Source organism: Sinohyriopsis cumingii, chromosome 9, assembly GCF_028554795.1.
Source record: "Sinohyriopsis cumingii isolate HCF-2022 chromosome 9, ASM2855479v2, whole genome shotgun sequence".
NCBI lineage: Eukaryota > Metazoa > Mollusca > Bivalvia > Unionida > Unionidae > Sinohyriopsis > Sinohyriopsis cumingii.
In genome coordinates, this window is record NC_142969.1 from 9,124,116 (window position 1) to 9,150,376 (window position 26,261).

Below are 26,261 nucleotides of genomic sequence, written 5' to 3' on the forward strand. Positions count from 1 at the left end.
GAAAAATGATCTCCGCAAAATAGCTGGATTGCTCCACCATCTATAGTTATCATATTTTGTGGTTAGCTTGCACTTGGGATAAGGAGGAACATATAAATTTTGGCGTCAGTATGTCAGAGTTCAAAGTTACAGTGACTGAAAGAAGTAAAAAAGGGTTCAGCAAAATAGCATTAGTTATCCATAGCTACAGCTACCAAACATTTTGATGGCTTGCACATGGGGTAAGGAAGAACTCTTTTGATTTGGTGGTCAAAATTTGGAAGATGTCTATCAAACTTGGGCTCAACTGGTCAATGGTCAATGTCACTCTGACTGACAAGAAGAAAAATGGTTTCCACATTGATGTTAATTCTACACTGAAGAGAAAATGGTTCTGCATAAAATTAAAAAAATTAGGTAATTGACCAGAGTTTGTGGATGACATATATGTGATAAGAAAGAAGCCTATTGATTTTGGAGTTAAAAGGGTCATTGGTGAAGGTCACTTTAAATGAAGAAAAACAAATTAAAACCTCCAAGGCTTGTAGAAAGTTTGCACTTAAGTTACAAAAAAGTTCTATGGATTTTGAGGTCAAAAGTCAGGGTCATGATGGCTCAAAGAAAATTGTTTTTTTGCAGAAATAACATTTGTTTTAGAGTAAGTTTCCTTGTGCAAACTTTGTGGATGGGTCATATTTAAGGTAATAAAGAAACTTTTTGATTCTTGGGTCTGAAGGCCAGAGGTCATGGTGAGCCAAATAAAAATAAAAATTAAATTTAGTTAGTGCAACTTGAATAAAGGTCAGGGTCATTGATACTCATTAATAATCTTTCAAGTCATCATATTGTATTTGTACTTAGAGAATTATTAAACACTGGATAGCCTTTTAATGTGCCATTCTTGTTACTCTATCTGATTCAGCATTTCTTGCCTCCAGTGAAGTATGGTTGCCATACAAACCAAAGTTCACAGTCAAATGAAAATAATTAGTTGGAAAATTTATTTGGTGTGAAACAAAATCATGTGTTTTCATGATTCCAACCATGTTTAACTTGTGCTTTTAAGCATCATCATCATCATCATCACCATCATCATCATCATCATCATCATTATTATTATTATTATTATTATTATTTATATTATTATTTCTACATTTTTTGACAGGTGAAGATGGGACTTTTGACATCCTAAAGTATGCGGATCCTGAACTTGACCTTCCGAATTCTGAAGGAAAGACCATTTTTGATGACCTGGAAGAGGACAGTAGAAATGAAGTAACAGAAGAAGACAAGGAAACAATGAATCAGAAAACATCTACAGACGATGAACCACCTCTTACTGACAGGCAGAATGTCAAGGCTGGTTCTTCTGGGGAAGAAAGGGCAGAGCCTGTCAAAATGGAGGCAGTGTCCAAACCAAGCAGTGTTGGTGATTTCCAGGCTAAATTCTTAGAGTTCAGCCAGAGGAAGCAGATAGAACGACAAGCCGATGAAGCAAAGGATGTAGAGGATGTGAAAAAAACATCAGCAGAAACTGGAATGAGTCACATTGCAGCATTGCTTCAAGTTTCGGAAAGACGTCCCTTAGAAAGACAGCAATCAGTGAAGTCAGATAGTGGTGAGGTAGACAGGGAAAGCTACACACCAAGTCGGACTCCCACCACACCAGGAACACCAATGACTCCTACATCTGCACAGGACTCAAACTTTATGATTGGGCCAAAGCCCCCATATGGGTCAGCAAAGCCATCTACACTACATTTGGGATACCCTGGCTCTCAAGGTGGAAAACAGCCTTCCCCCTCAGCTCCATATCAGCAGCAGCCAGGATCAACAGGGATTCCATCTCCTAAGATCCAACCTTCTCCAAAGAGCCTTCCCTCACCCAGGACCCCCGGGGATTCAGCATATAGTCAGCAACAGTCTCCTTTCTCTCAGTCTCAACAGCTGTCCCCCTTCTCACCTCCAGTCACATCTGGACAGTCACCATACAATACCACACCTACATCAACACCCCAGTCTCCATATACCAGTGTACCAAGCAGGACTCAATCTCCTTTCTCCCTCCCAGTAGCTGGAGGGGCTCAACCCCAGTATGGGCCTCAGATGGGACCCCAAGGTTCCCCTATGACTGCCTCACAAAGCCCAGGACATACTCCTCCAGCTATTCCACAGCAGCGCCCAGTTCGAGGACCAATGCCACCCACCAACCAGTATATGCAAGGACCCTATGGTCAACAACCTTTCATGCAAGGACCTCCTCTGAGGGGATCTACATTGACCCCAAACCCAGGCAGTATACCTTATGGACAGACTGCAGTTGGGCAAGCTGGTCAAGCAGTTCCACGTCCAGTGGGTCCTGGAGGAATGATACCTATGCGGCAACCATTAACTTCCCAACAACCAAGTCCAGGACAGATGCCTATGTCCTTGGTAGGAGAAATGCCATCTGCACAGCATCCTGCACAAGTTAGGATGCCAGATCCACATGCCACAACAGCTGATTTGCAGGTTCGCATGCTAGCACAACCAGGTGCACCACCTTTGGGTTCACCTGGACATCAAGGGCAGCAACTCCCTTCTCCAACAATGTATCAAGCTATGCAGATGCCACGACCTGGTGGGCCAAGACCACCAACACCACAGGGACAGCATTTCATGGTAATGAGAATGCAAGGCCAACGACCTGTCCATCCTGTGATGTCACCAGGGGCTCCAACAGGGACAGCTGCAGCTGCACCACAAGATAGGCCACCCCTTTTGGAAGATCAACCCCTTCTCATTCAGGACCTGCTAGACCAAGAGAGACAAGAACAGCAGCAGAGACAGGCAGAACAGAGAGCAATGATGAACCGACGAGACTCTATGGAGGTCATGATGCAGGGTCAAGGACCACGACCTGCCCTGCCACCAGTGATCCCAGGAATGCCTTCTGGAATGCAAAGGTCAGATGTATTTTGATTTGCTTATTCTGGTGGTCAATGAAGCCTTTACTTGTGTCTTAATAGAGTTTTAGAAATCAAACAAGGAACTTAGCCAGTGGCCCTGGCTGGCATACATTCTAAATGAGTCGATTTTTAGCAACTTTCGATGGGGGGGACAAAATTAGACCCACAAATCAGTTATTAGTTAGTTTTAGTTGAAAATATGTTCCATTCACTTCCCTCTCCATAACATGTGCAAAATGGGATCCAAAAAGAAAAACTACGGCAAATGTGAGGGCGAAAGTTACTGCGATATCTATGAAAAATTAATCTTAGGGTTGGACATTAACAGTTAAATGAGATAGAGAGAGAGAGAGAGAGAAGTATGTAAATGGTTGAATCTCATTTAATAATCACATTGGGAGTAATAGTCAATAAATAGCTTGTTTCCTTTGCTGTATAAATTACCTTTATTTTCAAGATAACCAAACTTTAAATGATCATTAAAATGTTACTAATAGAGGCACGCTGGAAGGGAGGTCTCAGGTTTGAATCCTGGCCAAGTTATACGAGAGTTTTACTGTACCATGATAATTAAAAGATCATTAACATGTTACTAAAAAAAGGTGCTCTTGTGGCCTAAGTGCTTAGAGCATCCACCTCAGATGTGGGAGGTTGCAGGTTTCAACCCAGGCCGAGTCGTGTGAGAGACTTATAAAAATGGTACTAGCAGCTGCCTTGTTTGGCACTTAGCATTAAGACGTTAGTGTTAGGACTGGTTGGCCTAGTGTCAGGATAAAATGACTGGGTGGGACATGCTGTGGTATGTCTGCGGCATGATGCTGAAGTACTCGATATCACACTGCAGACATAGCAGTATGACTCAGATTGTTAAAGCAGTTCAATACGTCACGTGTACCAGCAAAACATTGCATTTTGTTTATGAATGCGAATACATTCTAACGTTATTGTTGATTCAGAGTAAAGCTAGGTTATGTTTTTTTTTAAAACTCTTATTTGTTCTTGTTGTATTGATTCTTTGAATTCATTGTAAGCATTTGCTAAATACTTGCTTATCACAGATTAATCTGAAATACTTTAATAGCATAATAGCAGTCTTTGATTGATCAATTTAATTGAGTTTACTTGACATACAGTTGTGACCACTAGCTTTTATGCAGGTGGAATTTATTCAATTTCCCTGTTTTGAAACAAAGGGCATAATTATCATGGTACAGTAAAACCTGTCTTGAGCAACCACCTGTAAATTATGATCCCTTTTATCATGCATAGATCAGTCATATTATATATATGCTCTGTTATGAGCAACCACCTGCAGAATGGGACCAGCGACCATGAATTTTAGACAGAATAAGCGATTTAGTACTGCTGTGAATGACCGCATCGCAAAACAGATTAATACCACTGAACTTTTTTAATCCTTTGTAACACTGACCAGTTAGAAGGGTCTGCAGTGAACAACTGCATCACAAAAACATAAACACACAGACCTTTTTATTTATCAAAAGTTTAGTCAGGCTACCAGTTTTCTAAAACCTACAGATCATGCGGGTAGTATCACATAATGCAGACTATAAACCGGACTAAAGTAATTGTCACTTACTGCCGTTGCAGTGCTTAAGTGATGTAAATTTCATATTGCAATTAATAATTATTCCTTATTTAAATAGTAGTCAATGATGTACATTGTGAATTCATAGATTAGTATTGTTTCTTTGTTTATTGGCAAAACGCTGCATAACTCGATAATGTCATTCGAAACTTTCCTTAATGGCTTCGCTGTAATGGTCAAGTATTTTGTCAGTGGAGTCAGTCTGTAATGCTTGGAGTAAATGAGGTTTTTGTTTTTAATAAGTGATTGTTGTTTCCAGGTTTGATTGTCATTATAATGGGTTTCATGTTGATTGCTGCTTTTTTAATGTAAAAGTTATTAAAAGCGATGGACCACGCCATCATCTGTTCACTGTAGTGCAGCCAATGACATTCTGTTTTTGAGTTAATCTCTCCTTGTCATCAGTTAATTAAGCCTTTGGCTTTTGTCTTACAAGAGGGGTTTATTCTGTTTTATAATTTCATTCATTGGTACATATGTATTCCATACTGACCCTTAACCTGGTTATGTGTTAATTTTGCCAGGTGTATCAAACATTTTTTGTTAACCAATTAAATATTATGAAGTATAAACAATTTTCTCTCTTGTACCACATTTTTACATATTCTCATAAATATATTGCATGCTTTTATATTGATGCATTCTCTGGTATGCTACATACAGACCACCAGGGCAGGGAATGTTTGTTCCACCAGAAATGCCAGGGTTTGGTCCCCGTCCACCAGGACAGATGAGACCAGCTGGACCTTTCCCAGGTCAACAGTTTCCCCCAGGGATGCAGCCGGGACCAGTGGGGCCTATTCCAACCACACCCCCTCCCAAACCACCTGCACCAGGTAAAGCTACTGATATTGATGCAGTTTACCTTGAGGCATGACAATTTTCAGGATCAGTGTGGAATTCTGAATTCACAGGTCTAGTGCATGCATCGGCGTAACTAAACCAACCACTGCTTACTCCCCATGTCAGGCTGCCATCCAGATGTGTGTATAAATACAATCATGTTTCTGGTCCTTGCTTTCAAGTAATCAGTAGGTCAACATGTTATGTTTTGTCACTTACTAGATGACCATTGTATTACTGTGGATGCATAAAAGTATGAAACAAGTACCTATTATAACTTGAAAATAATGTTTCATTGCATAAAATTATAATGAGTACTTGAAAATGATGTTCCACTGTATATATGATTGACACAAGTACTTGGTATGATATGAAAATAATATTCCATTGCATGTAAGTATGACACAAGTAGTGGGTATGACTTGAAAATGATGTTCATTGCACATATATGACATGAGTACTTGGTGTGGCTTGAAAATAATATTCCGTTGCATAAATGATTGGCACAAGTACTGGTTATGACATGAGCACAATGTTCCATTGCATAAATGATTGACACAAGTACTTTGTATGACATGAGCATAATGTTCCACTGTATATATGATTGACACAAGTACTTGGTATGAATAGAAAAGGATGTTCCACTGTACATATGATTGACACAAGTACTTCGTATGACATGAAAATTATGTTCCACTGTACATATGATTGACACAAGTACTTGGTATGACATGAAAATGATGTTCTACTATACATATGATTGACACAAGTACTGGGTATGACTTGAAAATGATGTTCATTGCACATATATGACATGAGTACTTGGTGTGGCTTGAAAATAATATTCCATTGCATATATGATTGACACAAGTATTTGATATCCTGGTATAGGGAATTTCAATTTTATGCCAATTAGGCAGACAGAAATTATCCTGGTATAATGAATTTCAATTTAAAGCCAATTAGGCAGACAGAATTCATCCTGGTATAATGAATTTCAATTGTATGCCAATTAGGCTGACAGAAATCATCCTGTTATAGGGAATTTCAATTTTGTGCCAATTAGGCAGACAGAAATCATCCTGGTATAGGGAATTTCAATTTTGTGCCAATTAGGCAGACAAATCATCCTGGTATAAAGAATTTCAATTTTATGTCAATTAGGCAGACATAAATCATCCTGGTATAGGGAATTTCAATTTTATGCCAATTAGGTTGACAGAAATTATCCTGGTATAGGGAATTTCAATTTTATGCCAATTAGGCAGACATAAATCATCCTGGGATAATGAATGTCCATTTTATGCCAATTAGGCAGTCATAAATCATCATGGTGTAATGAATTTCAATTTTATGCCAATTAGACAGACCAAAATTTTCCTGGTATAGGGAATTTCAGTTTTATGCCAGTTAGGCAGACAAATCGTCGTGGTATAGGGAATTTCAATTTTATGCCAATTAGGCAGACATAAATCATCCTGGTATAGGGAATTTCAATTGTATGCCAATTGGGCAGACAGAAATCATTCTGGTATAGGGAATTTCAATTTTATGCCAATTAGGCAGACAAAAATCATCATGGTATAGGGAATTTCAATTTTATGCCAATTAGGCAGACATAAATCATCCTGGTATAGGGAATTTCAATTGTATGCCAATTGGGCAGACAGAAATCATTCTGGTATAGGGAATTTCAATTTTATGCCAATTAGGCAGACAAAAATCATCATGGTATAGGGAATTTAAATTTTATGCCAATTAGGCAGACATAAATCATCCTGGTATAGGGAATTTCGATTTTATACCAATTAGGCAGACAGAATTTATCCTAGTATAGGGAATTTCAATTTTATGCCAATTAAGTAGACAGAAATCATCCTAGTATAGGGAATTGGGCTGATTGGGTCATTATTCATGTCAGTAATCTCAGGCTTATTTGAGTCTTATTCTTAATGTCAGGCTGAATGTGTCAATTAATCCTGTCGGTGATCTCAGGCACATTTGAATCTGTTATAATCTCAGGCTGATTGGGTCTGTTATTCATGACAGTGATTTCAGGCTGTTTTGGGTCTATTATTCATGTCAGTAATCTCAGTCTTTTTTGAGTCTGTTATTCGTTATCTCAGGCTGATTGGGTCTATTAATCATGTCACTGACATAAGGCTCATTTGAATCTGTTATAATCTCAGGTTGATTGGGTCTGTTATTCATGTCAGTAATCTCAGTCTTATTTGAGTCTGTTATTCATTATCTCAGGCTGATTGGTTTCTATTATTCATGTCAGTGATATGAGGCTCATTGAGTCTATTATTTATGTCAGTGATCTCAGACACACTTGGGTCTGTTAATTGTTAAGTGTTCTCCAACACATTTGGGTTTATTATTCATGTTCTTTGCAGGTGAGACAGGTCCAGAGGCTGAGCGTCAACATCAGCAGTATGAACTCTGGCTGGTCAAACATAGTGAATTCCTTGATATGCAAATGAAGTTCCTAGAACAGCAGATCAACAAGCAGAAGAGAACAAAGAAAACCATTAATGCAAGGAATAGACAGGTAAATTTTAAAATTGTAATACTTGATGACAATGATAAAAAGATGATGAATTGTACAAAACAAATATTTTTGTAGAAACACATTTCACGGTTTTGCAGTAACAAATTCAACTGAAGTTTTGTCTTTGTTTATTATTTTAAAGGAAAGACTGGGGTGGTCTATATCATTGACACATCTGAATTTATTTTTACATGTCTTGGATGCAGGAGGTCACAGGTTCGAACCCTGGCAGAGTCATACCAAAGACTTATAAAAATGGTACTAGCAATTGCCTTGCTTGGCATTCAGCATTAAGAGGTTAGTGTTAGGACTGGTCAGCCTGGTGTCAGGATAATGTGACTGGGTGGGACATCATGCTGCATGTCTGCGGCATGATGCCCCAGTGCTAGACATCACTATAAACTGCCACACTACAGACATCATAGCAATATGACTGAATTTTTTTTAAAGCTACATTGAAAATCCAAATCACACACACACACACACTTTGCATGTCTAGTATATATATAATATATTATACATAAGATTATGATGTGGGGATCTCGTAGTTCCAAGTTATGTCCCAGGAGCAAGGTTCCTTGTCAGGGAGGATAGGTATATACCCTGGAACCATTAATAGTTGTATGTCTGAAATCATCAATAAATTGTTAATAATTGTAATCGAACATACTGCTGTAAGGTGGAGATTATGATGGTTTCAAAGTTATGGCTTATTAGTTAAGCCCCTGGGTGTAAGGATAGACATAGGGGCCGTTGACACCTGCATATCTGACTTTGTCTTCAAATGTTTGACAAATCCTACCCTTGATTGTCAGTTGCATTTATAAGATTCTATTGAAATATTTTGCAGCATTAATTGCACTTTCTTCACCTTTTGAATGTTTGTCTCCTTCCTTCCCCATGGCATTTGAAGGTGCTAGAAACTAAATATATATTGCACCACATTATGTAAAGGGAGAACTATTGCAGCAAGGTTTTGCAAACATCTTTCAACAGTTGTGGGAGGAGATGTAATGACAGACAGACAGATGGACTGAGATCGTCACAGTATGAAATCCACATAAATTGGTATCCCACAAATAATAGTGAATTAACATTATTCTGAGTATCTGTTGCTGTATATACTTGCTTACAAGTCCATTCAAACTGCAAACAACATGTACCCTGATGTGTTGATGCATAATGTGCCAGCAGATCAGGGTATGTGTTGTCAATTTTACTGATTACTCCTAACAAGCAGCATAAACCCTTATCAGTCAACAAATTACATGATAGCAGATCTGGGTCTGTGCAGTTCACAGTTGGAGTAAAAATAACTGAGTATACCATACACAGTATGTTGATAGTTAAGGTAGAGGTTTCAAGGAAGAGTATAGACTGAAGTACATAATGGGTTGAAATTTCAGATCCTGATTTTGTTTACTGATTTTCCCACCCATGTGCCATTAATACAGAAATGAAAATAGATAACCATATCAGTTTTGTATACATGTATGAACCATTCATTTCAACTGTTAATTCACAGATGAATGAACTCTGTACACTCAACTTAACCTTTTGTCTTGGCCATTTTCCAGTTGGATAGTACCATTTAATTTTATAATTTATTTTGTCAACATCAATGATAGCCATATAATACTTACAATTTTCGTGCTAATGATTGTTACAGGCCAAAAAGAATGGGCAGGAGTTGCCTGCCCATGACCAGGAAGAGCTAGAGAAAGCAACACAGACACAGTCTATGTTCCAGAAGCAGATGGAGCAGATCCGGAAACAGCATCGACAGCACCAGATGACTGTGCAGGATTATAACAGCAAACAGCAGGTAGAGGGCTAGATGGTACCAAGTATGACTTCTTGAATAAATCACTTGAAGCCTCTTGGTTTACATCTGTTGAATATTCTAAGTGGTAGTTTTTCTTCAATGGGTTGATTAATTAGCCCAGTAAATCATTCACATCTGTTGAATTATTCTTAGGTATTCTAAGTGGTAGTTTTTCTTCAGTGGGTTGATTAATTAGCCCAGTAGATCATTCACATCTGTTGAATTATTCTTAGGTATTCTAAGTGGTAGTTTTTCTTCATTGGGTTGATTAATCAGCCCAGTAAATCATTCACATCTGTTGAATTATTCTATGGTATTCTAAGTGGTAGTTCTTCTTCAGTGGTTAGATTATTTAGCCCAGTAAATCGTTCACAGCTGTTGAATTATTCTGAGGTGTTCTAAATGGTAGTTTTTCTTCAGTGGGTAGTTTAATTAGCCCAGTAAATCGTTCACATCTGTTGAATTATTCTGAGGTGTTCTAAGTGGTAGTTTTTCTTCAGTGGGTAGATTAATTAGCCCAGTAAATCATTCACATCTGTTTAATTATTCTGAGGTATTCTAAGTGGTAGTTTTTCTTCAGTGGGTTGATTAATTAGCCCAGTAAATCATTCATATCTAGTGAATTATTCTGAGTTATTGTATGTTGTAGTTTTCCTTCAGTGGGAAGATTAATTACCGCAGTAAATCATTCACATGTATTGAAATATTCTGAGGTATTCTAAGTGGTAGTTTTTTTTTTTCAGTGGGTAGATTAATTAGCCCAGTAAATGGTTTGCAATCTATTTAATTATTCTGAGGTGTTCTTAGTGGCAGTTTTCATCAATGGGTAGATTAATTAGCACAGAAAATGATTCACATCTATTGAAATACCCTGAGGCAGAGCTGTGTGTAAAGTTTTCTGACAGTTCTGATAATACATTGCAAACATCAGGGTTCATGGTGGAATGAAATAGCTTTCTGAATTACTGTCAGAACTGGCTGATATGTAAAGGTTATTATTCAAGTAACAAAGGAAAATGGGGAAAAGTTTAATTGATAGATTCTCAAGCCATAGGTCACATATAATTTGTGACCCATGGGATTGTTGTAGTGATATATTAGCCTTACATGGAAAACCTGGAAGGGGACTACAGATGCAGAAAGTTTAAGAACCATTGGTTTAATTCTTATTGAAGCTGTTTAAAGGTTAATGGACGATTTCAGTATTTGTTATTACTCTAAACACAAAACACTGACAAATGTTTAATAGCAAATACAATTTCTAGTTCATGAAAAACTCATGGCAAAACTGTTTCTGCAACAAGTTGTATAGTACATATTTTTAATCCAACTATTATGAAATTTTATAATTGCTGATCAGGGAACCAATTTTCTTACAGGAGAGATTTGCTCAACAGGTGTCTTCCCAAAACTTGCCTACTGGAAGTGAGGTGCTACCCTCTGCTACTGTTTCATTCCCACCCAATACACAAATGACCTCCCCTAGCATGCAGCTACCAATGACTAGGCCACCTGCTCCTCAGGGAATGGCACCAGGAAATCAAGGTTCAGTGCGTTTGACGGCCAGTGCCAGACAGGAGTACGACTCCTACATGCAGCGACGACTTGCCATCATGGGCCAGCAGCAGGGGCCTCAACAGCCAACCCCACCCAGACCACATCAGACTTTGCTTGTGGTATGACTTGTTGAGTTATATACATTCTAACTTGAAGCATTTTCTTTAGAACAGATGTGCTCATATTTTGTGGAATCATCATGAATTTTCCTCTTTCATATTCATTGAAGGAATTTTTAAGAACTTTTTGTTAGGGATTAATGTTCATGTGGGAATTGTGTTGTGGGTGGCAGGTGCATTAGAAAAATAAATATGAGGCTGCATCATCAAGTGAAAGATCTGCCTTCCTTTAGATTACATTATAATATCTACTTGATAAGAGGCCAGTGTGGGAAAGCTTGCCAATAGCTTCTCGTGAGTCAAAGGTTCTTTCTGGGGTTTTCACGGGTTCGTCCTCCACCATTTATACTGGATGCCATGTATAGCCTATCTTGTGCTGAAAAATGGCGTTAAACCCTATAACAACAAAAACTTGATTATAAGTAAAGTCCGACTGCAAACTACACAGACCCAGATCTGCCAGTACATAATGAGGTGACAGATCTGGGTCTATGCAATTTTTTATGAGTAATTAGTAGAAGAAATAAAACAGACCCTAAACTACCTGTGTATTATGTGCCAACAGATCTGGGTCTATGTTGTTTGAAGTTCGACTCAACTTATAAGTAAGTATATACAGTATATAAGGTCCTAATTGTTAGAATGGTCTATTGACTTCTGTGCAACAACAGCAGAAACCCAGTCACAAACTTGAATGGTGTTTGAAACAAATGTCAAAAAATATTGGCTTGGAAAAAAAAATGGGTCGTTTTGTTTGTGTTAGATTATACACTCAAAGCTATCTCGAAAGATCACCTGTCTTTTGAGACCAGATTCTCAGTGCACAAATTTATTATATAACATTATGACCTGTTGTAAGAAGCCACCTGTCTTGAGAGATTTTAGTTTTTGGGGTAGAAAGGGTCTTTTAAAGCTTCATCAGAGGAGAAATGGATATAGCCACTATATGTGTGACCTAGCATTCGGCTTAAGTAGGCATTTAATAACATTTCATGTTTGTTCTGTTCAATGAAAAAACAGAACAGGTACTTAGTACTTTGATGCAAAATTTGTTTCATTAAAACCATGATGTGTGTGTCTGATTTATTCATGGTGTGGTAAAATTGTGATTATTTAAAGTCATCAGGAGATGACACTTTTGTTCAAAACAGTTGTTAATCTGGATAATTTTCTCATTCAGGTGGGGATTTAACTTTTTGGGACAATGTAGACAGTCTGAGTTACCAGCACGCACATAACTGACATTCTACAGTATTCAGATGATTGATTTTAGAGTATTGATGGAGATTTACATGAAACATTTTCTTGAACTTTGCAACTCATCCAAGTGATGTAAATGTTTGAGTTATTCATGTTTAAATTTTTAAGGTTTTATTTTATTTCCCGTAATTATTCACTGTTAATTTTCTGTGAGACTTGCAAACAATGCTCTCTGCTTCACTTTTATTTCTTGTAACCTTTTGTTAAACAGGACAACAACCCATTCAGTGACACTTACCAGGAGAGAGAACAGATGGACAAATTAAGAGTGATGCAAACACCATTTAATGCACCAAGGCCAGGGTTGCCACCAGGAGACAAACCAGGTACTGTAAACGGCACAGCTTTCTGAATTTTGCAAGACTGCTAAACATATAAAACTTCAGTCATACATTTAAACAAGCATCACATAATATTTATATTAATGTTAAAATAGATATACAAGGTGTATACAAATTCTAATGTTACAGTTACGATAAGTCTCAAAAGTTAAATGTTGTAAAATCAGAAGTGTTCACTAAGGATTTAATGTAGATTCTTATGTGGGTAATTAATGTACACAGAATCAAATTCGCAATAATGTGAGGTTGTTCATTTTAATGCTGAGGCAGAGCGTGTGACCCCACAAAATCTGATTTCCACAAAATCATCAGTTTACATCAAAAACCAGTAACGGTCATTTTGTAGAACATCTGACTCGTAATCCATTTTCAAAACCCACCCAAGCCATCCCACATCAGCTGCCTCTGTGTTTTCTTGGGACTGTCACTTAGCTCCTACTTCCATGACATGATAAAGCCACTGATGTGTTAAAAGTGCCATTAAAACCCACAGAAACAAAGAAGACAAAAACTACATTTTATTCCCCCACATATATTTGTGATTTTACTATAATTTTAATTTGTTATTCTTTACAGAACTCCTGCATTTACTTTATCAACTTCAGTATTTTATTTTGTATGCTTCGTGATTTATTGTGCAAGGTTTCCTTATTGCAGCAGAAATAAATCAAAATATTAAAAATTGGACTTTTCTGTATAAAACAAATTCTACTGTATTAATTGTGCATATTATCTACTATTAAACATCAGAAAAATTAAAGAAAGCAAAAAATGTATACATGGACATTAGAATCATGCTGTCTGCAGAGGATATTTGGGAGACACAATGCAGCTAAGTAGCACTTTTAAGTTTTTGGTAATAATGCAAAATAACATTTTCTTTAACAGCCAACTGTTATTATTTTGAAATAAAACTTTTCTTGAAGGTCCTGGCCCCAGATTCCCCTTTGACCCCACAGGTCAGAGGTTACCAGTCCCAGGATCATTTAGTGGACCCCAGCCCTCTTTTGCTGGTCAGCCAGGGTTCCCACCAGGGATGGCAAGTGGTCAAGTGCCTCCAGGTGGGGCCCAAATAAACTTCCCTCCAGGTAAATAATGTAGTTACCATTAGCATCCTTCAAAATTTAGAGGTTTAATTCAATTCACTTGGTTTATTTACATAAATTTTAACATTGCTATATCGTTTTTATAAATATTCAGAATGAAGGCCCTACATTCCTAAAACTTGTTTAACCTGTAACATTGCTCAAGAGTACAGCTTTGATCATCCAGAATTTTTGCACATAAAGAACAGCCATCTTGGCAACCTCTGTGTGTCCCCCGGAAAGGCATTTAGCTTCCCTTTCCTCAGTATGCTGAAAAGAGAATGTGTTAATAATGCCATAAAACCAACCAGTAAAATAAGCTATGAACATTCTGAAACACTGATATTAAAGATGTCATTGCTTAGCTTCATGAGGGAGTCACTGTAGCTCAGTTTGTATAATGTTGGACTTGTAATCCAAGGGTCACAGGTCTGATACCTGCTTAGACCAGCCCACGTCTCAGTGTCCATGCAAATGGCATTATCTCCCTTTTACTTGGGATGATATAACCAATAATGTAAAAGGCATTGTCTCCCTTTTCCTTGGGATGCTATAACCACTAATGTGTAAGAAGTACCTTAAAACCAACCAGTGAATCATCTAACCAAATTACGGAAAATTATTATTAAAATATCATTATTGGACTTTAAAGATTATCAGATCTCTGCTCTCCTGGTAAATGTTCCTGACATAAAGGTACTAGAAATATTCACCTTGTGTTAGGATCAGTTTTCAGCGTTAAAGTTGTGTGCTCAAAATGTTTTGAGAATTATTCATCAGGAGTTTATGCTTTGCATTTGAATTTTAAAAATATACATGCACCATATTGTTTCAAATTTACACCAATTCTTCATTAAAAGAAAGAAAATAAAACTAACCATTTGACATACCCTTGTTTAAGACAACCCCAAAAAAATTCTTCAAGGGTTTAATCAGTTTGTGTGACCGAAAGTCAGAAGTCACATGCTAAACAGTAAATTTCCTGTCTAGAAATGCTTGTTTAAAAACAAATAATGTATGTACTATGAATTTACTTACCACATATACTCCCATATTATTAGTTGGGTCCAACTACCGACTGCACTGGCAGATCTTAGTCTACTCAGTTCATTGGGACTTATCAGTAGGACAAACAGCATAGACCCTCATCTGCTGACACATTATGCAGCAGCACATCAGGGTTTATTTTGCTTGCATTTGGACTCAAATTATAAGCAGGTAGATATTTTCATTGCTTTTGTACCATTGTCATTTTCAATATTACTTGTATTCATGGAGTTTGAAAGGCTGTGTTGTTTCACACTGTAATTATTGTTTCCGTTACAGTCTTGTAACAAATTGAGAACCATTCCAGGATCTAAATTTTGTTAAAAATATTCAGATATATTAAAAATTGTCTTTAAATTTAAATTCACTTTGTTTCGGAATTAAGGTCTCTGGTATAGACTTTAATTTTACACATTCAAGAAATCTTTAGTGAAACCATCAACCATTCATGATGTCATCTAAATTTGAGAGTTATCACAAAAATTTGTTCCACACAAAATTAATAAATTTGCAGTTTTGTCAGAATCAAATTGTCTTAGTCAGTTGTGTAATTATATTTGAACTTTACCCAGAATTTGGAAAAGTTTCCCAGTGTGAGCTTAGTTTGAATAAATATGGTATGTTTATGTAGATGTAAATTAGCATCAGTGAAAGTACATGACTATATATATATATATATATATATATATATAGCATGATAGCATTGGTTATACATCATAGACCTCATGCAAACATTTTGGATGGCTTGCACTAGGGTGAAGGACCGTATCTGTTTTGTTCAAAAGCACTGATTTAGGGTGATAATCAAACCTATTGATTATGGGGTGAACAAATTAAATGTCACAGTTTTGGTTAGTCTGACAGGAAAATTAAAGTTGGTGTTTATAGTTACTCATTGAACACTATTAAACACAGTGAAGATGCACTACGTTGTGAAATCTCTAAGCATGTTCCTTTTCATCAGCAGTTTATATTAAGTTACAACAAATATGCATGGTTGAATTGCATCTTTAATTCTTTTTCTTCTCTTTTTTTCAACATGAATAGCATTAGCAGTGTTGATGTAAATTTATAACCATTGTCATGTTGTTTTTAAAAAAAAATTACTCCATATGACTCATTTTCAACAATTTTATTTTCTTTTTTTTATCACTAATCAAATTCTTTGCCATCCATTTTTTATGACTAGCAACTAATTCACAAGTTTGCTCCAGTTTATGTCATTTCACAAGGAAAGAAAAGCTGCTTTTGTCTACCATAGTATGAACATTGTGTCAACGATTTCATTTAATTTATATCACTTAACATCATTCTTCATTTCTTTGTTCAAGACTGTCTTTTTTTTCCATACTTTCCAACTTTTCATGTACAGGTCTGTAATTTTATATTATGATGGCTAACTTCAGCAGAGTAAAACATCTGTAATTTTATATTATGATGGCTAACTTCAGCAGAATAAAACATCTGTAATTTTATATTATGATGGCTAACTTCAGCAGAATAAAACATCTGTTAGTCCCACTCTCAAAAGTGACTTTTATAATGGCTACATTTTCATTGCAGTAACGGAGGTCTTCTAAGAGGGGGACCAAGTATTTATATTGTCCTTGAATCATTCCACTGTGATTCTCTAAAAACATCACTTGCCTTGAGCATGAAAATGCACATCTTAACAGAGTTTCATATTTCAAATGATGTTTTCTTGGAGTTTTTCAAACAAATTTACTGATCACTACAGAATGCTTAACTCTGTTGGAGAATTATAAAATGGATTTTAAAAATGACAATTTATTGAATGGTGTCTCATTTATATTTCACAGAAAAATGTAGCAATCAAGGGTTCTTTGACCTAATTCAGAAATTTGTTTAAAATATAAAATTTTGATTGAAAAGGAAACTGCATAGATCTAAAAGTATCAATCATTAATTGCCAGTTTTTTTTCTCTTTGTAAAATGGGCAACATACATTTGATGTTGGAAATTTAATTTGTTGAGAACAGGAAGCAGTAGGTGTTGTAAGTGACTTTCCTATTGACACTCTCAGACAAACAATTCATGAATACCTGGCCTCACTGGTTTCTTGCATTTTGATGAGTCAAGTAAACATGAACGAATAGTAGATGTTACAAACATCTGCTTGAATTGGATTGAACTGCAGCAAGGTACAAGTTATGCCACATTACACAAAGTACAAGTTATGCCACATCACACAAGGTACAAGTTATGCTATATTACACAAGGTACATGTTATGCCTTATTGCTACATGTTATGCTATATTACACAAGGTACAAGTTATGCCACATTACACAAGGTACAAGTTATGCTATATTACACATGGTTCAAGTTAAGCCACATTACACAAGGTACAAGTTATGCTATATTACACAAGGTACAAGTTATGCCATATTACACAAGGTAAGAGATCATTCAGGTTGATGAATAGATTGCATTCAACTTGACATTCTTTTGAGTTTCTTAGACAGATTTTTAGTGACTAAAATATTTGTGGAATCTGTCCATTTTAGGAGACGCCTAGACATGAGCACATCATTCAGAATTTTATTTCAGCATGCAATAACAAAGTTATTTCTAAATGGTGGTTCTTTTATCTCAAATTACTTCTGATCTTTGAACTTTTCAAATGGTCAGTAAACTCAGAAGTAATGATATTCAACTTGTTGTTTTATGCCTTAGGGAGTCCATATGTAATAAGTATGTTTACATGAGGTTTAGATCGTACATGGACAACATAGGCCTTGCTGATAAAAGGCAGTCTTAAGTAGAAACATATATTGGTTTCCATCAGTTCGAGCAACTGTTGGTCTCTTAATGTTAATAAACAGAAAAATCACCTCTGAAATACTACAGAAACTGTTATTTTCAAATTAATTTTTCTTGTTTGCCCAATAGTATCGTGTAATGTGTAATGTTATGCATCAAAAAAGGGCTTGACATATCTAGTCTTTGATTACATTGCTTTTTTTTTCTGACCATATGTATTGCTTTATCAGTTCAAAGAAATGATACACAGGCAATTCCATCATTCCTTGCATTGAAGTTACTTCCAGAAGAAATCATTTTCCTTTGAAAATGATACTTCTATAACTTGATGTAATATTGTTTGAATTGATGACTATTTTGTGGCAGTTTCTATATCTTATTCTATATTACTGTGTATTTCCAAGGTGATTTTTGGTAGAAAAAATACCCAAAGGTGTTTCAGTAGGTATTTGGGTGTTGGGATGTCTTCTGCTTTCTTCAGTTTCCAATGCTGTTCCAGGCATGGGGCTCCCTCCCTCCGCTACCGCACAATCTGAGATGCCCCAAGCTACTACTAGCACTCCCGAGGTGAAGGAAAAACCCAAAAAGCGCAAGAAGAAGAAGAAGACACCTTCAGAGAGTAATCATCGTCTGATAATTGACTGTTGTGTCATTATATCTAGTGTTGCTTTTTGCTTGAGTGAAGTAGTTGTAGAATTCTACGCTTTAAATAAAACAACATATTTCCATGGTAGTCAGGTGATGCCATCATTCTTAAGGCATTCATATCCTACCAGTCAGACATGAAACCATTCCACAGCACTTGATATATGGCTCATTTTCATATTTTATGCAGACAGTTCATCTGAAAATGCATAAATAAATTGTTAATACATTCAAATTATGCAATAGCATTAATTCGAACCAAAGTTGTTATCTTATTACTCTTGCCGTAAGCAAAATCCATGTTGTATGATGATGTCGATTTGGTCAATATAAACTAGGCTTTTGGTTTAAGTTCAGATGTTCCATGCACTTTGAAATGATGGTACTTTCTCACTGTAAGACTGCTGACACAGATAGAGCCAGATAAGGAAACAGACTCTGATTCAGTCTTAGTAATTATATTGTTTGACACGTTCCAATGGGAAGGAACAACAACTTGATTAAGATTGATTAAGTCTTACTAATTGTTCAACACGTTCCAATAGGAAGGAACAACAACTTGATTAAGACTGATTAAGTCATAGTAATTGTTCAACACATTCCAATAGGAAGGAACAACAACTTGATTAAGACTGATTAAGTCTTAGTAATTGTTCAACACATTCCAATAGGAAGGAACAACAACTTGATTAAGACTGATTAAGTCATAGTAATTGTTCAACACATACAAATAGGAAGGAACAACAACTTGATTAAGACTGATTAAGTCTTACTAATTGTTCAACACGTTCCAATAGGAAGGAACAACAACTTGATTAAGACTGATTAAGTCATAGTAATTGTTCAACACATACAAATAGGAAGGAACAACAACTTGATTAAGACTGATTAAGTCTTAGTAATTGTTCAACACATTCCAATAGGAAGGAACAACAACTTGATTAAGACTGATTAAGTCTTAGTAATTGTTCAACACATTCCAATAGGAAGGAACAACAACTTGATTAAGACTGATTAAGTCTTAGTAATTAAATTGTTTGACACATTCTTGTTTAATGAGATGCAAACAGAAATTTCTTTCACATTGATTTTTTAGCATTCCTCTACTCGGATTTTGTAATCTTGGGTATTCCTCTATTGAGTTGTCAGTTAAAGAAATGAATCCCTCACAATTACACTTGTACAAGTAGAGTAAATGCATCTAAGAGTGCAAAATTACAAAAATTGTTAGCAGATCACAAAGAAATATCATTAAAACTTTCAAGGCATGAAGATAATGTAATGCATTATCTTGATATACATCGACTCCTTCATCTTCCTCAGAAAAATCAACCAGTGCATTATTTTTGAAAACGTATTTTGTATACTAAAATGACCTTTTTGTTTGGAAAAATTGTTTGTGCTGGCTTAACTTGCTTGCCTCAGGGACTGAAAGTTTTAAGCATCTGTGAATTCTGACAGTCATTTTTCAAATAAGTAAACTGTTCTATGAACTTCAATGATGGATAAATTAAAGATGAGATCATAATAAAAGGATGCATTTCTTTATTTGGATATTTATATAATAGGACTATGGCTAATCTTTGGAAATATGTTGGAGATTAATATCTAGATAGTTTTAATTTTGTCTTAGAAAAAAAAATATATATATATATATATATATATATATATATATATATATATATATATATATATATATATATATATATATATATTGAAATATTCCCTTAATTATATAGTCACATTCTGATGTGTGTTTCTTGTAACTCTTTCCTATTATTGGACTGCATTGTCATGTTCATACAGTATGATTATTGACTTGTTAAAAATTCTATACAAATTGCAATTTGTGAAAAGTTAATCTAGAATTTAAGTAACTCTGAATTTGAATTTCAGCGGAAGTTTTGTAAAGTTGCTGAATTTGTTGGGGGTTTTTTTTTTTTTTTTCTTTGAAACTTTAAGTTTTGCTGACACAGCTTCTAATTAGAAGAAAAGCTAGTTAAGTATTAGTACAATGAAATATATGGAACAGTTGCATTGCGACATTTTTTTGTTTGTTTCTTTATCAAGCCCACATTGGTGGGAAGTGAACCATAGCATTCACATTTCCAGTTACGGCATCAACAGTGAGTCAATGTTTGGTTGGTTGCAGTTTTTTATTGGCATATATTTCATAAACCCTTCAATATATTCTCAAATTGGCACAAATCATGATCAAGTTAAGTCAGTTCCTCCTGTGATATGCCACTTTTGAACTTTTACCTTAAGGTCACTGTCATAGAAATCATTGCATCAAGGTTTCGGTTAAAAGTTTCATTTGCTTGTATTTTCAAAATCCTGTCATACTTGGCATAAATTGTTTGGAAGCTATGACAATTCAGTCTATGACATGGTTGCTGGTCCCTTTTACCTTGGGGTCAAGGTCACAGTCATATGCATTTGGTGTCATGCTATGGTTGTACTCTTGATAGATTCTCATCATGAATCATTATGAAGCTTAGACAGTTCATTCTGTGACATGCTCATTTAGTCCTTTTACCTTGTAATCAAGGTTATATCAAATTGCAAAGGCTTAAGGTTTTAACTTTGTTAATTTCATGGTTACGTTCTAGAATGTGTTCCACACAGGGTCTCAGTGAGTTCATCAAGTGAAGCCTTGTTTTCATGTGGTTTATGTACCGATTCTGTATTTGTAATTTAAAATCAGGTGTCGCAATAAAATTTGTACACAAGCACTTGAACAGAATGTTGAAGATAAATTTTACTGCTTTTGAGGCATAGCCTATGATTGTATTTACTCACCTATAAGAACACACAACAACAAGCAGTGTTGGTGCAAGATTGCTGTCACATAACATGGCACCAGATACAGGTTGTATCAAGTGGACAACATAGATCTTTTATCTGCTGGCATTCTTTGCTAATGTTATAAACATCTTGTTTTTGCAGTTGGATGTTGTTATATATGGGAAAATGTTAACAGTATTTGTAAGAAAATTATTGACAATTATATGGATGTAATTGTTAATTTATCGGTGTAAAGAGGCCTTTGCATTGTTGTGATAACTTACAATTCAAGTAAAGACTTAGTTGTTAAAAGTTGGTATAAGGTTAGACGTGCATCACGCCCTCATTACAACACCATACATGGGAGCCATGGAGTAACCCTTGTAGTGATGCGGTCGAATCATGAAGGAATAATACAGTAATTATAATGGTGTTCATGGGAGCCATAGGGTATTCTGCCTTGTAGTGATGCAGTCATATCATGAAGGAATAATACAGTAATTATAATGGTGTTCATGGGAGCCATAGGGTATTCTGCCTTGTAGTGATGCGGTCATATCATGAAGGAATAATACAGTAATTATAATGGTGTTCATGGGAGCCATAGGGTATTCTGCCTTGTAGTGATGCGGTCATATCATGAAGGAATAATACAGTAATTATAATGGTGTTCATGGGAGCCATAGGGTATTCTGCCTTGTAGTGATGCGGTCATATCATGAAGGAATAATACAGTAATTATAATGGTGTTCATGGGAGCCATAGGGTATTCTGCCTTGTAGTGATGCGGTCATATCATGAAGGAATAATACAGTAATTATAATGGTGTTCATGGGAGCCATAGGGTATTCTGCCTTGTAGTGATGTGGTCATATCATGAAGGAATAATGCAGTAATTATAATGGTGTTCATGGGAGCCATAGGGTATTCTGCCTTGTAGTGATGTGGTCATATCATGAAGGAATAATACATTAATTATAATGGTGTTCATAGGAGCCATAGGGTATTCTGCCTTATAATAAAGTAATGATACAGTACTCCCTCATTACAATACTGTCCATAGTAACCATGGCTTTATAGTGAGGTACATTATGCATCTAATTTTAATACGACAATGGGATCTATGTTCTTATGCACCTTATTACAGGAAATGTGTTATAATGAAGGGTACTTTTGTGAGGGAATACTGTACACAACTTTCTAACATGTGTGATTTGTAGAATTACAAGTTTATAACATTCATTCAGTTTTTTAACAAGTCTGATATGGAACATGCATGAAATAGTCTGCACACATTTTGCAGATAATGTAGTAGTTTTAAAAACTGCCATTTAGAACTCACATGTGAATGTTGGTCCAACTGCATATATGCAGATCTGCAGTTGCATATTGTGCAGGCAGAATATGGCCTATGCAATATACTGGCAGTCATCTGGAGAACAAACAATAGAACCTGATTTGCTAGTACATTATGCGATGGCCAATCAGTGTCTCTCGTTTGCAGTTGGACCAAGGTTATGTCCAGTTATATACAGTACGATTTTAGTGCCAATAAACAAGCCTTCTAGGTGTGTGACTAATATATTTTGTAGCTCAATTAACCAAATTTTCTTACTTTTCAGACTACCATTTAATTCACCTTTTGAAATTGTACAGGTTGCACAGTTTTTCTGCTTAGTGCACTAGAATTAAATTAGAATATAATTTGCTTTTTAAATGCTTGCCATAAAGAGCTATGTATAATGTAATGTTATCTATCCATTTGTACATCCATCCATTATGTAATGCTGTCTGTCCATCCATACAGCCATGCATCATGTAATGTTGTCTGTCCATCCATACATTCATGCATCATGTAATGTTGTCTGTCCATCCATACAGCCATGCATCATATAATGTTGTCTGTCCATCCATACAGCCATGCATCATGTAATGCTTTGTCCATCCATACAGCCATGCATCATATAATGTTGTCTGTCCATCCATACAACCATGCATCATGTAATGCTGTCTGTCCATCCATACAACCATGCATCATGTAATGTTGTTTGTCCATCCATACAGCCATGCATCATGTAATGCTGTCTGTCCATCCATACAACCATGCATCATGTAATGTTGTTTGTCCATCCATACAGCCATGCATCATGTAATGCTGTCTGTCCTTCCATACAGCCATGTATCATATAATGTTGTCTGTCCATCCATACAGCCATGCATCATGTAATGTTGTCTGTCCATCCATACAACCATGCATCATATAATGTTGTCTGTCCATCCATACAGCCATGCATCATGTAATGTTGTTTGTCCATCCATACATCCATACATCTGTTTCCTATTTCATTTCCATACAGTGACTCAAGTTCTCCGTATCTACCATTACCTAAGTAGCTTGCACATGTCTCAAGGAAGAATCCTATGGGTCTCAGACTCGAAAGGTTAAAGGTGACACTCATAGAGACTGAAAGTAACAAGACAGTTCAAGACAATACACTTGACTTGTGTACAATATATCTTGACCAAAACATTGTAAATGGTTTGCATTTGAGATAGGAAAGACACCGATTAGTTTTGGGGTCAAAGGTTAAACAGACAGCAACATTATGAAGGAAAATGATTTCTGCAAAATATCTTGAGTTCTTTCTCATCTGTTTTGACCAGACTTTGCGTATGGCTTCCATTTGAAACAAGGAAGACACCTGTTGATTTTGAGGTAAGAATTTCTAAGGTCAAGGTCATGGATCAAAGGAATTGATTAATGATTTCAAAATACTTTCCACAAAGTAATAAATTTATGTATAACATGCCTGGACTAAACATCTTAGATGTCATACATTTGAGCTAAAAGGTCAAAGATCAGAGGGACTCTATGACAAGTCCTTTGCAACAAACCATGATGCATGGATGGCTTGAACAAAGAATAGGGGCAGGCACATACCATTTATGGTATTTTTCTTTATTTTTCTTAATGCAGATAATATTTGCTCAGAATTGATTATTTTATTTCAATATCTGTTCATAACAAGGACTGACTGATTCTCTTTTTATACATTTCAAACAATTTCCTTTGCCCCCATTTCACAGGTGGAAGACATATATATATACATACACACACACATGCACATACCACACTTTTTGGTCAAAAACTGACATAAAAGCAAGTAAGCATACCAGTCTAAATTCCAACATGCCTCATGGGAAGGAAGCAGCTTGTGAAATAGCCAAGAATGTGATTTTCTGGAATCTTGCCATAATGCCTAGTGACTGATTATAACTTGATCTTGTTGGCTTAATCAATCAGATGTGCTGTATTTTGCGGAACCAAATTGGAAGAGAAATTAAATATCAATGGATAGCTCCCAAGATACACAAATGTAAATGGGTTGTAGTTTATGACTTCATCATTGTGTGTGGATTATGATGAATTTAAATTGGCCCCAATAATATTTCAAGCACACAGTTCTGATATTAGATTGAATATAGTACAGTATCTGCTGCTGGATAATATATACCAATGATGAACAGTATAGCTTCTGATCTGCCTGTATATTTTGTGGTGGCTGATTTTTCACTTTATTCCATTTTTTGGCTTCTATGTATTGATCCCTCATAAGCCTGTGGGATACTGTATTATCTGCCCTGCAAGCAAAGTTATAATTTTTAATAATACTATTGGATACTGTATTATCTGCCCTGCAAGCAAAGTTTGAATTTTTAATAATAATATTGGATACTGTATTATCTGCCCTGCAAGCAAAGTTTGAATTTTTAATAATAGGCATGTTTTGTATATAGCTTTAGAGAGCATGTGTGGTTTATTTATACCAGGTTGTAGATCACTAAATATTTTTCAGTGACCTTGTTTACTTTTGAAATTTTCCTTCACTTATTGAAATTATGACAATTGTATAAGCATTGTTCATTTTTATTGTTAATAAGAGATAGATATCACAACCACATAATTTTACATCCAATCCCTCCCAGTGTTCATACACTTTGTGTACTTAAAGAATTTCATCCTATCATTGACATCATTAGGTATTGATCACATCATTCTCAGCAGTGTAGGATTTGTCAATTTTACAAAAGCAGACATCGTTAAAAGTCTGAAGAATTGGAGAATGGATAATTAATGTTTAATAGTAATGTGACCACACATTTAAACATTATCTATAAAATGTATGTTTTTGTGTTGTCTTGGTATATTTGCATGCATTTGTTATGAAAGTTATGATCCTCTTGGTCCTGCTGGTTCATACCTTTTTGTCAGTAATTCATGCAAGTCAAAAAAAGATGGAAAGGTGAGTTTCTATGCCTCCAATGTGATAGAATGATAAGTGTTAACTTTGCTACATTAATGCATGTACCCCAAACAATATTGATGCAATAGGGCAATTACTCTTGGACTTAGATCCATAACATGTCGTACACTTTACCATAATAGAACTCTTGGACTTAAGTCTGTAACATGTCGTACACTTTACCATAGTTGTGAATGACCAGATGGTGATTTTCTGGCCATTGTAGCAATTAGACAAGTTTACACATTTTTTAATCTTTGTGGATTTTATTTTTTGGTTGTTTGCAAAACCTTGTTAGAACAATTAAGTAATAAGGGTATTAAATAGACATGTGAAAGTTGTTTAGCATGTTTATGTTGACATTTTAAGGACCTGATTAAGTATTCAAGCCATGACAGCAAGTTTTAAACTTTCTGAAATGTAACAAAAACATTGTTAGAACAATTTGCCAGAACCTATAAGAGGCAGACCAGTAAAATTTTGGTTGCAAGTGGGTGCATAAACAGATGACATGGTTTGAATTTCATGCATTATAGCAATTATGTTTGATTTGTTGTGGTTTTGAATTTTTGGGGA

At 35.7% G+C, this 26,261-nt stretch overlaps 1 protein-coding gene across 1 annotated transcript in view; it reads left to right on the plus strand.

Moving 5' to 3' along the window:
* Positions 1-26,261, plus strand: part of LOC149791251 (uncharacterized) — a 226,430-nt gene that overhangs the window by 117,734 nt on the left and 82,435 nt on the right. Inside the window, exons 44-51 of the mRNA XM_089969727.1 lie at positions 1,145-2,924; positions 5,200-5,372; positions 7,779-7,933; positions 9,603-9,758; positions 11,138-11,434; positions 12,906-13,020; positions 13,962-14,123; positions 18,449-18,568. Coding sequence (XP_089825853.1) covers positions 1,145-2,924; positions 5,200-5,372; positions 7,779-7,933; positions 9,603-9,758; positions 11,138-11,434; positions 12,906-13,020; positions 13,962-14,123; positions 18,449-18,568 — 2,958 coding nt within the window. The remainder of the gene's footprint in view (positions 1-1,144; positions 2,925-5,199; positions 5,373-7,778; positions 7,934-9,602; positions 9,759-11,137; positions 11,435-12,905; positions 13,021-13,961; positions 14,124-18,448; positions 18,569-26,261) is intronic.